At 39.0% G+C, this 14159-nt stretch overlaps 1 protein-coding gene across 1 annotated transcript in view; it reads left to right on the forward strand.

Moving 5' to 3' along the window:
• LOC124613588 (ribosomal protein S6 kinase beta-1) overlaps positions 1-14159 on the forward strand; it is a 164861-nt gene that overhangs the window by 141689 nt on the left and 9013 nt on the right. The window contains exon 11 of the mRNA XM_047142306.1: positions 5419-5640. Within this exon, the coding sequence (XP_046998262.1) occupies positions 5419-5640 (222 nt within the window). The remainder of the gene's footprint in view (positions 1-5418; positions 5641-14159) is intronic.

Raw genomic sequence — 14159 nt, forward strand, 5'->3', positions numbered from 1 at the left:
CTGTAAATGGTATAATTGGCTTTAACAGTACAGAAAACTGTAAAATATTGGCAAAACGCTTCAAGCATCTTCTGAAGTGTCCAGATCCTAACCATAAATTACAGTACCTAAAGATTCACAGAAACTCAAAAGCTGATTCACTATATGCAGTTGACGCAGTTAGGAAAGTAACAAAACCTTTTAGAAAATTACCAAGTCAGTAGCAAAGACTGCATAACACCTCAGCTTCTACAGTTGTCTGAAGTAAAATCATTGATCTATAAATAATCATGGAAGAAATTTTAAAAACAGAAAATATTAAAGGAGAGAACGGGGGCTTAATATTCTATTTCACTAGAAGGGTATAAGAAAGATGTTGACACTTACAGAAGTGTGGATTGTTTGCCAATTGCTTATAAGCTATTCTCAATAATATTACTGAATATAAGATACAATCTACACTGGAGTCAATGGATGAAGAACCCACTCTAAACATATTTTCAACCTGATGCCCATAATTCATTACAGACTAATGAACTTCTGAGACATAGTTGTAACTTCTGATTTTTGAAAATCCTTTTGATCCTGCTTATAGGCAAACTGTAAATATTTGAAAATGGAGATGAATTTAGATTGGGAAACTTAATTTGTGAAGTCCTTACAGACACACTCAAATGTAAAATTTATGGGTAAGTTACTCCAATCTCCTTTTTAACTTCTTGTTAAGGAAAATACATATTTGTAATAAAAATGCAATTAACACAAAGTAGTTGCACAAACTCTGGCGAGGTGGAATAAAAGCAGTTTCAATAAACTGCCTAGCATTTGGGAGCAAAGTATGCAAGGCTTAAGGTTTTTTCCTCCTGCCCCCCCCCCCCTCCCCCTCCCCCCCCCCCCCCCCCCCCCCCCTACATCTGACATCATTCTCACTGCAAATACGGACTTGTGTAGGCACTTAAGCAGTTATGTGGTATACCACTCCCAAGTGAATTTGTTATCAAGTTGTAATACCAGAAATTTAACACTGTCAACCCCTCTGATCTGCATGTCTTCATATTTTATACACATGCTGGAAGGAAATCTCTTACAGGTTCTGAACTGCATATAATGGGTCTTTCCAAAGTTTAATGACAGTGAATTAGCTTTAAATCATTTACTAATGTCATTGACAATTTGACTAGCAGCTATTTCTAAATCTTTACATAACTTACTTCTTATTGATGTCAATATAATAGAGGGAAACATTCCACATGGGAAAAATTATATATAAAAACAAAGATGAGGTGACTTACCGAACGAAAGCGCTGGCAGGTCGATAGACACACAAGCAAACACAAACATACACACAAAATTCTAGCTTTCGCAACCAACGTTTGCCTCAACAGGAAAGAGGGAAGGAGAGGGAAAGATGAAAGGATGTGGGTTTTAAGGGAGAGGGTGAGGAGTCATTCCAATCTCGGGAGCAGAAAGACTTACCTTAGTGGGAAAAAAGGACAGGTATACACTCGCGCGCGCACACACACACACACACACATCCATCCACACATACAGACACAAGCAGACATATTTAAAGACAAAGAGTTTGGGCAGAGATGTCAGTCGAGGCGGAACTGTAGAGGCAAAGAAGTTGTTGAAAGACAGGTGAGGTATGAGTGGCGGCAACTTGAAATTAGCGGAGATTGAGGCCTGGCGGGTAACGAGAAGAGAGGTTATACTGAAGGGCAAGTTCCCATCTCTGGAGTTCGGATATGTTGGTGTTGGTAGATCCATCCTTCATGAAATCCTCCCCACTCCGCCAAGAGTGTCTTTCCGCCGTCCACCTAACCTTCGTAACCTGTTAGTTCATCCCTATGAAATCCCCAAACCACCTTCCCTACCCTCTGGCTCCTATCCTTGTAACCGCCCCCGGTGCAAAACCTGTCCCATGCACCCTCCCACCACCACCTACTCCAGTCCTGTAACCCGGAAGGTGTACACGATCAAAGGCAGAGCCACGTGTGAAAGCACCCACGTGATTTACCAACTGACCTGCCTACACTGTGATGCATTCTATGTGGGAATGACCAGCAACAAACTGTCCATTCGCATGAATGGACACAGGCAGACAGTGTTTGTTGGTAATGAGGGTCACCCTGTGGCTAAACATGCTTTGGTGCACAGCCAGCACATCTTGGCACAGTGTTACACCGTCCGGGTTATGTGGATACTTCCCACCAACACCAACCTATCCGAACTCCAGAGATGGGAACTTGCCCTTCAGTATATCCTCTCTTCTCGTTATCCGCCAGGCCTCAATCTCCGCTAATTTCAAGTTGCCGCCACAAATACCTCACCTGTCTTTCAACAACTTCTTTGCCTCTACAGTTCCGCCTCGACTGACATCTCTGCCCAAACTCTTTGTCTTTAAATATGTCTGCTTGTGTCTGTATGTGTGGATGGATATGTGTGTGTGTGTGTGCGCGAGTGTATACCTGTCATTTTTTCCCCCTAAGATAAGTCTTTCCGCTCCCAGGATTGGAATGACTCCTTACCCTCTCCCTTAAAACCCACATCCTTTCATCTTTCCCTCTCCTTCCCTCTTTCCTGATGAGGCAACCGTTGGTTGCGAAAGCTAGAATTTTGTGTGTATGTTTGTGTTTGCTTGTGTGTCTATCGACCTGCCAGCGCTTTCGTTCGGTAAGTCACCTCATCTTTGTTTTTATATATAATTACTTCTTATTGAAATGTTTGTATCATGTGCAAACAAAACAAACTTAGCATCTGACAGTGTAACAGACGAGAGGTCATTAATGTACACAAGAAAAAGCAGTGGACCCAAGACGGAACCTTGAGGAACACCACATGTAATTAATTCCCAATCAGATGGAGATTGACTGCTTACTGCATAGGTATTTCGAAATGACACCCTTTTTTTCTGTTAGTTGGATAGGATTCAAACCATTTCGCAGCATTGCTGGTGGCACCATAATATTCTGATTTACATAAGAGAATGCTGTGGTTCACCCAGTCAAAGGCTTTTGACAGGTCACAGAAAATGCTAGTAGCCAATAATTTATTATCTAATGAATTAAGTACATTATCACTGTAAGTGTAAATAGCTTCCTTAAGAAACTCAAACTGTCACTCAGACAATATATTAATTGTAGTCAGATGCTCAAGGAGACGCTTGAACACAAGGTTTTCAAATATTTTTCAGAACGCTGGCAAAAGTGAAATTAGTCTATAGTGTGATGGTATCTCCTTATCCCCATTCTTGTAAAGATATTTTAGCCAGTCTAGAACTGTTCCACTGTTAAGAGATTGATTACATAAATAACTTAAGATCAACTCGCATGAGCACTCTTTGATTATCTTCGTTGAGAAGTAAAAGAGGATTACAAAAATTAGTCATTAAGTTTCAAGAACAAACTATTTTCCAGCAAAAAATGTGCAGATACTCCAATATTTGGAAGCAACAATTCAATATAATGATGATAAAATCCATGCATATTATAAAAGTGTGTGTGTGCGTGTGCACGTACACGCTAACATGCATGTGTCTTTTTTTATCTCCTAAACCACTGGACCGATTTCAAACAGATGTGGAACGTATAACCCTTACTGTCGAGCAACAATTGCTGTGGGGTTTAAGAACCATGTAGTTCAGAAGCTATGATGACATAAACAGTGAAATGTGTGAAAGACCGCCACTTTATGCGTAACATTTTAATTTATTTTTTCTATGCTACTAACTCTATTCACAACAAATATTGCAGATGGTATCCATATATGCCACTGAATATACCTACAAAGTTATATCAATGTATGACAGAGAAATATCAGGAGATGTGACGTCATAAACACTGAGGTGTATGAAAAATTGTTGCATTGTGCATGATATTTATATTTATTACGTCTTTGCTACGAAATCTGATCCCAATTAATACTAAATCTGTTCCCTGTGCAATTTACAGTTCAGTATCCAAGTGTGTCACTGGAAGCACCTACAAAACTGTCATTTTATTCTATACTGTTAAGACACTCCTACACTTGAGTCAACTTAAAGAAATCCTTGACACCTGGCAGCACTTTGTCAGCTTTCAACAGTGAAGCACAGATGGCTTTAGGCGAAGCAATCTTCTTCTTCTTCTTCTTCTTCTTCTTCTTCTTCTTCTTCTTTTTTTTTTTTTTTTTTTTTTTATTTTTTTTTTTTTTTTTATTTTTTTTTTTATTTTTTTTAAAAAAAAGAGAAAATTGGCAAAATTGTCAGCTTGCTGTGTTATAAATGGAGGCATACACAAGACTGAAGGATTTTATGGTATGGTTAAGAACATTATGGCAAAAAGTACTTATCTAAAAACCTTTGAAGGTAAACTTTAAAACACAGTTGTGAAACTGAAACACACATTTCAGCGAGTGCTTAGCTTGAAATAAAAGTTGAAAAATGGGTTATTCGAAAGAACAATTATAAATAAAATGTTAGACATTGTAAAAACTTTTCAAATATTTTGAAATTACAGGTTAACAATAAAATTTATCAGAAACTGTGTGAAAGAGGAGATTCCAGTTCTTCACAGAATGAATGATAATAGACTAAGCAACATGATCTTAAAGTTTATTTGGTTTCAAGAGGAAAAGAAACAATATAGGAGAAGAAGCAATTAAAAGATATGTTTCAAAAATAGGTTTCCATGGGGGGTAGGAAATGAAATTGGCACATAGTAGTGTTTAATAAAAAGGGGAATTGGACTTGGCCCCTAGAAGGCCCTAACTCACAAAAACAGGAGAAATAAGTTAAAAAAGGTTCATTACATGCTCTTTCTTGTTAATTTTCTGTCATTGGAAAAACTAAATTTTCTATGTGCCTAACCATATTGTAATCTAAAGATTCTTTATTCACTACATTTAGCTACTTTTATTGGAAACAGAACCCCTTTGTTTTTATCGCTCTTAGTTGTAATATACGTAGTTTCCAGACTTTTTTCATAGAATCAAGATGTTTACAAATGTAGCCTTTGCAGCAAACTATTTTTAGCTATAATGCTTTCTGTAACTGAAAGTAACAGTATACTGTTCCAGATTATTAATTCATAGGTCAATTCTCTAGAAATTAATCTTTATTGTGTGAAGCATATTGTGAAAACAAAGTAAATAAACGGTGAAAATATTTATTACTTGTCTACACTTAACTAAAATATTTGGAAAATATTGTTGGACATCACCACCCTTTTCATCTGTCCATCTCCCTCTGTTCCTCTCTGTATACCCCCGCCCCTCACACACACACACACACACACACACACACACACACACACACACACACACACACACAGCTTCTTGCCAATCCTAGGTATTCCTGAAATTTCTGGGCTCCTTTGTCTCCTTTTGATTTCCCAGTAAATTATCATGAGTGCTAATGTTGTAGACACTATTTGTAATTTATAATTTCGTTGTGAACAGGGATTCACTTACGTGGCACCTTCAGTGCTAGAAGAGATGTACAAGCCACCACGCATAGTGAAAGCCAGATCACCCAGGAAGTCTGCATTTCCTGCTCCATCACTTAGACAGCCTTTCAGCCCCAGGCACAATCATCATTTAGCTCCAAATTTTGGCTTCCACCAAAGACCAGCAACAAATGACTACCCCATGGGAACTCCCAGCCAAGATGAGATGATGGAGGTGCAAGTTTATTATTATATTATTATTATTATTATTATTATTGTTATTAATTATTATTATTACTATTACTATTATTATTATTATTATTATTACAAGTTACCTTTAAAAAAATGCTCTTTGAATTTGATTGTGGCGCACTGCTGATCAAGATCTCTTCCTCGTATTAACTCCTTTCCGTCTTTGGCCTTCTTAACCACTTCTGATTTGAAACTTATCAGGCATTGTCTCCTTCAATGTCTACTTTGTGTTTTTCCTTTTAAATGATTGAAGATAAATATCTGCTGCTGTTTGCTTCCACAGAAGAGTAAGGATGGTAATATTAAGAGTGCTATGGCAATTCACTGATAAACATAGAGGAAAGAGCATATAGGTAAAAAGAGTATACTGAAGGCCTCTATAAGGGGGAGGACTTGTCCAGTGACATGATAGCAGAAGAAATTGAAGTTAATGTGGAAGACATAGGGGATACAGTATTAGTGAGAATGTAACAAGGCTGTGGAAGACTTGATATTAAATAAAGAAAAGAGGATTCCACCTGAATTTCTAGAATTATTGGAGAAAGTGATAATGAAATGACTATTCACGTTGCTGCGTAGAATCTGTGAGACTGGCAACTTGACCATCAGACTTTCGGAAAAATTTCATCCAGATAGCAAGGGCTGGTGAGTGTGAGAAGTATGGCACAATTAGCATAACAGCTCGTGCATACAAGCTACTGACAAAGATAATATATGGAAGAATGGAAAAGAAAATTGAGAATCTGTTAGATGACTATCAGTTTTGCTTTAGGAAAGGTGCAAGAGGCAATCCTGATGTTGTGCTTGATAATGGAAAAAGGACTGAAGGAAAATAGAGACAGGTTCATTGAATACGTTGACCTAGAAAAGCGTTCAACAATGTAAAATGGCGCAAGATGTTCAGAATTATGGAAGGGGGGAAAAGAAATAGGAGTAAGCGACAGGGAAAGATAGGGTAATGTATAGTATGTACCAGAAACAAGAGGGAGCAATAAGATTGGAAGACCAAGAATGAAGTGCTTGAATTGAAAAAGGGTATGAGACAGGGATGCAGTCTCTCACCCCTACTGTTCAATCAGTACATCAAAGCAGCAATGATGGAAATAAAAGAAAGGTCCAAAAGTGGGATTAAAATTCAAGGTGAAAGGGTATCAATGATAAGATCCACTGATGACATTGCTATCTTCACTGAAAGTGAAGAATTATTAGGAGATCTGTTGAGTGGAATGAACAGTCTAATGAGTACAGAATATCGATTAAGAGTAAACCAGGAAGACAAAAGTAATGAGAAATAGCAGAAATGAGAATAGCAACTAACTTTAACATCAGAATTGGTGATCACGAAGTAGAAGTTAGGAATTCTGTTACCTTTGAAGCAAAATAACCCATGACGGATGAAGCAAGGAAGACTTTAAAAGCAGACTAGCACATGTAACAAGGACATAAAAAGCAGACTAGTACAGGCAGAAAGACATTCCTGGTCCAGAGAAGTGTATTGGAATCAAACCTAGGCCTTGATTTGTGCAAGAATTTTTTGAAAATGTCCATATGCAGCACAACATTGTATGGTAGGAAATCGTGGACAATGGAAAAGGGAACAGAAGAGAATCGAACCATTTGAGATATGGAGCTACAGAAGAACGTTGAAAATTAGGTGGCCTGATAAGATAAGGAAGGAGGTGGTTCTCCGCAGAATCGGCAAAGAAATGAACAAGAAGAAGTGACAAGATGATAGGACATGGGTTAAACCATCAGGGAATAACTTCCATGCTACTAGTGGGAGCTGTATATGGTAACTATAGAGGAAGACAGAGTGGAGAGTGAGGGTGGAAGCTGCTCTTGTGGGAATGTAATGGCATCTGTGCAGTGTTCTCAGTCAGGGTGTATACGCCCCTAGAAATCTGGGAAAATCCTTGGAATTTTTTTATCTGGAAGAAAACTGGGAAAACCTGAGAAATTTTCAGCATTCTGGGAAGTTTTCATTCTTTCAGTTTTCAGTTAAATTTTTGTAATTTTGGCTAGTAACAGCTGATAATCCAGCAAAAAATTTTACTTCAGTCTGCTACTGCAGAGTAATATGCAGCAATAAAACATAAATGGGAGAAAGACTTCAAATAAAACTTAAATTGCAAAGAAAATGCTCCATTTACAACAAAAAAACAGTGTGTGCAAATGCACGTCTGCCGAGAGCAAAATGTGTCAAACGATGAAGACTACGCAATACTTCATAGCAACAAAGTCCTTTTGATCACACCATTTGACTCTCATTGAAAACTTAAACACTTGGAGGAGCAGCCACTTGGCAAAGTTTCAGACCCATAAGACCACATATTTATGCCACTATTTAAAATTTTACTGGCAGATTTGAGCTTAATGTGTGTTAAAGGATAACACATGAAAAAAATATTGATATTATATGTCAAAGTTTAGCTTGTAGCTGCACTCTGCGTCTGTTAATGTAAGCCATTAATCTTTCCTATTTGTGTGTGCGCTCTGCTTAACAGTGATGTTGCTATAGGCAGACTACATTATATGGCCTATGCTCTGAATATCAGCTGTCATTGGCTGGGGCCATCACGTGACATGAGCTGTGATTGGCTGACAAAAACACATCGCTATCTTGATTTCAGTGCTTCGGAAACTAACTTGCTGTATTTAGAGGATGTCGTATTTATACTTTAATACGAAACATTCAGTGTACATGTTACTGAACATCAAACATTTTCTCAAAACATGTCTTTTTTTATGCTGGCTTTCTTTTTCCGAAGTTTCAGGATATTTTGCGCCGGTGTATAAAACCTTTACCATTCTAAGGATTGAGAAGTTTCCCAGTTATGGAGAACATATACCATATTTACTCGAATCTAAGCCGCACTTTTTTTCCGGTTTTTGTAATCCAAAAAACTGCCTGCGGCTTAGAATCGTGTGCAAAGCAAGCGGAAGTTCTGAAAAATGTTGGTAGGTGCCGCCACAACTAACTTCTGCCGTCGAATATGTGTAACGCTACACAGGCATGCTTTGTAGGCACTGGCGCCAAAACCTCTGCGTCAGTAAATAAATTTTTAAAAAAGGTGGAAGACGGGTTTTGACCACTGCATTTTCATACATTATCCAACGAAGTAAATACAAATTCCATATTGTTCATCTTCAAATGTAGCAGAATTTCAATATACTATGAAAATCCGAGTGGCAAGACTGTTTGGGATGTTTGTCAATGTGGCCAACTCTACGTTCTGAATTTTTTCCTGCCTGTGAGAAGAGATGGTTGCTAATAGGAACCTGATGAAATGTGAGTCACATGCAGTATTCTCTTCACCATAAGAATAATGCGAATATAAACATTTTGCCATGTATTCTTTCATGTTTGCTGCTATCTCATTCAAATCCTGTCTGCCTAATAAACTACGAAACTAGAGTGGCACAACAGGAAACGCGGAAGAATATACGTATCGTGTCATGTTTATATTCGTATTATTCTTATGCCTAATTGTGATACAGTCAGAAATGAAGCACGGCAACTGACTAGATTTTTAAATCTAAGATGACTCTAATTATGTGCAGAATTTGCTGTACTAAAGAAGCGGCCGCAAAGATTTTGAAATGGAGAAAAATTTTCGCCTAACTCTTGCTCAGAACATGTTCTATCATACGCAGTCTATTATTTGGTTCTTGTTGGTCATTATCAAAGAAAGCAGCAGTGTAAATAACAACAAATAGCAGTCTATTGCCATTGTTTCGCTAATGAGACGATTCCTCTCTCTTTTTTTTTTTTTTTTTTTAAAAATTGTAAGCGGCGGTAGCACGCTTCCCCCCCCCCCCCCCCCCCCCCCCCCCGCCACCCCCACCAACCCCACCCCCACCCCCCCGAATCTCATTTTTCAGGTGCGGCTTAGATTCGAGTAAATACGGTACTGTCACATAAAATGGAAAAAGTGTATTTTCACCTCTGGGAAAAGTGTCTTTTTAACTGGGGAATCTGGGACAAACCCAGGATTCCGCCCCCCCCCCCCCCCCCCCCCCCTCCCTCTTGTCCACATATGCACCCTGTCAATACATTCCAACTGTCAGTCGTGGTCGGAAGAGAGTTCTGTGTAGTAATGAGTGCATTCTATCACAGCTAACGGAATCTCAACATGGAGCAAATTGTTGATGCTCGTGTGAGCACTTCTGCAATCAAGGTAGCCAAAGTCATTGAAGATGATTATGACAAAAACTAACCAGTATCAATTGCAAAAGTCCCTGCAGAACTGAATATTGCACTCAAGGACATGGTCAGCATTAAAACAACACAAAGGGAGCCCCATAAGAAGGAAATTGCCAGGCGAGCTGGAATTCCAAAATCACTAGGCAGTGATGTAACTGCCTGTAACAGGAGAGCATTGTGTCAAAGCCATAAAACCTGGACTTTGTAACTATCGAAGAAAGTCATTTTGTTGAATTAGTCTTGTTGCACACAGTTTCTAACTTCTGGCTAAGTTTATATGCCTAGATTGAAAAAATGGCGCGGCCTCATTGATAATTTCAGCAGATATAATGTGGTATTCCATGTGTCCCATGGTTGCATTGCAAAGCTGTATTACTTCTATGGGTTATGGGACCATTCTGTTGGAGCAGCTCCATCCCATGGTACAATATTTTCTCCGTGATTGTGATAGTGTGTTCGAATATGACAGGTCCCCTGTTCACACACCCCACATTGCCCAAGAGTGGTTTTGTGTGAGGACTAACTGTCTCAGATCTCTCCTGGTCACCACAGTCACCAGATTTCAATATCATCTAACCTTTATTGTCTACTTTTGAGAAAGGGATGTGACTTTCAAAAGAAGGATGCATGATCATTAGCCACCTCCATCACCGTTGCCTGAACTTTTCACTATGATGTTAGAAGGATGGTGTAAAATTCTTTTGAAAACTGTACAGGACCTATATTTTTCCATTCTGAGATGAGTGGAAGCTGTTTTGCATGCCAAAGGTTTTCCTGCACTGTAATGTTAATACGTTGTATTTTTTGTTTTTCAATAATTTTATCCAGCTTCTGTAATTTTTCATTATTTTTTTATTTGTTTATAATAGCACCACTGATAACAGAAGCTCACTTCTATTTTATGTCTACAACATCCATTTGATCAACCGTTCTACCAGTTTCTTATTTTCAGAGTCTAAAATAGAAAAGAGATATGCAATATTCTTCTTTGGAAAATCCTCCCTTTTGTAAGTACAATAGACAAACAATTGATGAAGCATCAGTCACTATAATTGGTGAAAAATTTAATTTGTATGATATAATTATCTGTTGCAGAAATATAGATGCTCAGTGACTCTCAGAAACTGATCACTGCAATATCCATTTTTATTTTGGCAAGGAGGAGGAGGATATCATTACAGTATCAAATTGGAAAAATCCACAGACAGATGAGGAAATGAGTAAGAATGTTGGTGCCAGACTATGCATATTGATTGATAGTTAGTGAAAAAGCTGCAAATCATTTTTTAACATGTCGACAGTTGGTTCATTAGTACATTGTCAATGAGTATGTGAGAATCAAAACCAAATGACTCCTCTAGATTCAATTAAATCAAACAAAGTTGTGTTCCAAAGAGTACATTAATTTATATGATACAGTTGTTAGCGATAGCAATGTGAATCTCACTGAGTGGGGAAGGGGGGGCGGGGGAGGGGGAGGGGGGAAGGTTATACCATATCCACCTTTATAGAGCCAGAGCACATGCGTTAACACACTCAAGATGGAATGAAATATGTTCGTACAGGGTGTGGTAGATAAGTAATGAGACTGGCCGCCGCGCGGCGCCCCGGTCGCTCGCAGGGCGGTCTCCACCTGTACGTCACGTGGTGGGGGATCTGAGCTAACAATAGAACCGGTTCGCAGTCGCGTCGGAGCTTTGGTGCAGTGAGGGTCGAGCTTCGCGTATTACGTTGTTTGTGTGCCCGTGACACTTGTGAAAACGCTGAAGATGGATCGCTCGATAGAACAGCGGTATGCAATCAAATTTTGTTTTCGCTTGGGCAAAACTGCTTCGGAAACTTTTGCTATGATTACAGAGGCCTACAAAGAAGACTCCATATCAAGAGCTCAAGTGTTCCGGTGGTTTAATGAATTTAAAAACGGGAGGGAATCCGTTGAAGACATGGAACGATCTGGACGCCCTTCAACGAGTCGTGTGGATGAAACGGTGGCCAAAGTGAAAGAACTCCTGGATTCCGACCGTCGTTTAAGTCTCAAAATGATCGCCGATGAGGTCTCCGTGAATAAATTTACGGTTCACCAAATTGTTACCCAAGATTTGATGATGAGGAAAGTTTGCGCAAAATTGGTTCCCCGAGTGCTCACCGCCGAACAAAAGCAACAACGAGTGGACGTTTGCCGTGAGATGTTGAATGATTTGGAAAATAATCCACACTTTTTAGACAACATAGTAACAGGCGACGAATCGTGGACATTCCAGTATGACCCGGAGACAAAAGCCCAGAGCTCGGAGTGGCACACACCGGCATCCCCGCGGCCGAAGAAAGCAAGAATGTCAAAGTCCCGCATCAAGACAATGCCGATTGTGTTTTTCGACAAGCGGGGGTTAATTCACAAAGAGTTTGTCCCTCAGGGGAAGACTGTCAATGCCGAATTCTACAAAGAAGTCCTTCAGCGATTGCACAGAGCCATCAAACGGAAGCGACAGGACCTTGCTCAACGCTGGCGTCTCCACCACGACAACGCTCTGGCGCACACAGCGTTCCTCGTGACCTCCTACTTGACTCAAATTGGAGTTGAAGTTTTGCCACAGCCACCATACAGCCCTGACTTGAGTCCTCCTGATTTCTTCCTATTTCCGAAGGTCAAAAGATGCCTGAAGGGTCATCGTTTCGACGATATTCCGAACATCCAACGTGCTGTCACGAAAGCACTAACTGGGATAACTCAAACGAATTACAGTGGGGCCTATGAAGCTTGGAAAACGCGCTGGAAACGTTGTGTCGACGCCCAAGGCGAGTACTTTGAAGAATATTAACGTTTTGTACAAATTGGATCAATAAATTTGTTTTTCTAGACTGAGTCTCATTACTTATCTACCACACCCTGTACGTATGACTGTCTAATTTTTTGAATGACATTCATGTGCAATCCTACATGGAACAAAATAAATGAACCTTATTAACTGTTAAACCGTCATTGTATTATCATGGTATTCCCGCACATGGTGCTCAAACAAAAATTAAAATATTTAATGGTTTTCATTGTCGAGCAACAAATTTTGGGGATACCCACTGGTGGGTGCATTCCATTGGATGGCAAAGGAGAGGATTGCCACATGCACACATTTTGATTTGGTTGATTGAAAAAGTCATATCACATCAAACTGACAGTCATCTTGGCAGATGTCGACACTGATCCAGGCTTATTTGCCGTTGTCACCAAAAACATGATTCAAGGTCCACGTGGCTTACTCAACAATAATTCACCATGCATGTTTGATAGGGAATGGACAAAATAATAACACAGAGAGTGATTTGCCAAGCCTATTATTTGTAATGACAGATATCCACTCTATCATCGACAATCATCTGAAGATGGCATCAAATCCATCAATTTGGAAGCACAAAACAGTGGCGTTGAAGCTAATTGTTGGGCTGTGCTCCCGAAAGCATACAAGGCACATTTGAGCATTGCAAATTGATTAAGTAAATTTGCAAACAAAAGAAGTGGTATGTCAGTTTATGGAGTGAGAAACGCAACAGCATCTGTCAGTGAAATTTAGTATATCACCTGGAATGCTACATCAGTAGCAACAAAGCAGTATGGCACATTTTTTTTTATTTATTTTTATTTTTTTATTTTATATATATATTTTTTTCAGTCCATCAGTGACATCCTACAGTTGTTCATTTATTAGCACACCTTGGAAACGGATAGCATGTGCACTTCGCAACGGAAAATGAAAGTGCAAGAGCATTGTCACCACCACCAAAAATGTTTACTGCATTTTATTTTATTTATTTATTTTTTCATTGTGCGGGTATGATATGTTTGCTTATGCTACTTTACTGTGAAGTGCTAACATACAACACATTGAATACATCAGCAAACAAGTTTCACTGTATCTTCACCAATGTTCAGATCTTCTGCACATTATTCAGCTAATTAGTACAGAATTCTCTTACTTGAGATTATTGTTAATCAAAGTATTTTGACCGACATCCTTCCAAGAACTGAGAACAGTAAATGATCAAGTATGCTCTAATTATTGTGAACCTGGCCACAGTTTGAATCTTCTGGAGAACTATGCACATTAGGCATTTCACTAACTGATTGAATACTGCCCAACCATAGAAAATAAGCACATTATTTTCAATCATTTTGACATCATGTTTCCCATCCAAGCCAAAAGATCTTCAGAAAAAAAATTCAGAGACTACGTTACTAAAGATATCCTATATAGTTCACATCCTACAAATAAAATCCAGACATTCAGTGTACATTAAACATGTGC

This window comes from Schistocerca americana, chromosome 1 (assembly GCF_021461395.2).
Source record: "Schistocerca americana isolate TAMUIC-IGC-003095 chromosome 1, iqSchAmer2.1, whole genome shotgun sequence".
Classification (NCBI taxonomy): domain Eukaryota; kingdom Metazoa; phylum Arthropoda; class Insecta; order Orthoptera; family Acrididae; genus Schistocerca; species Schistocerca americana.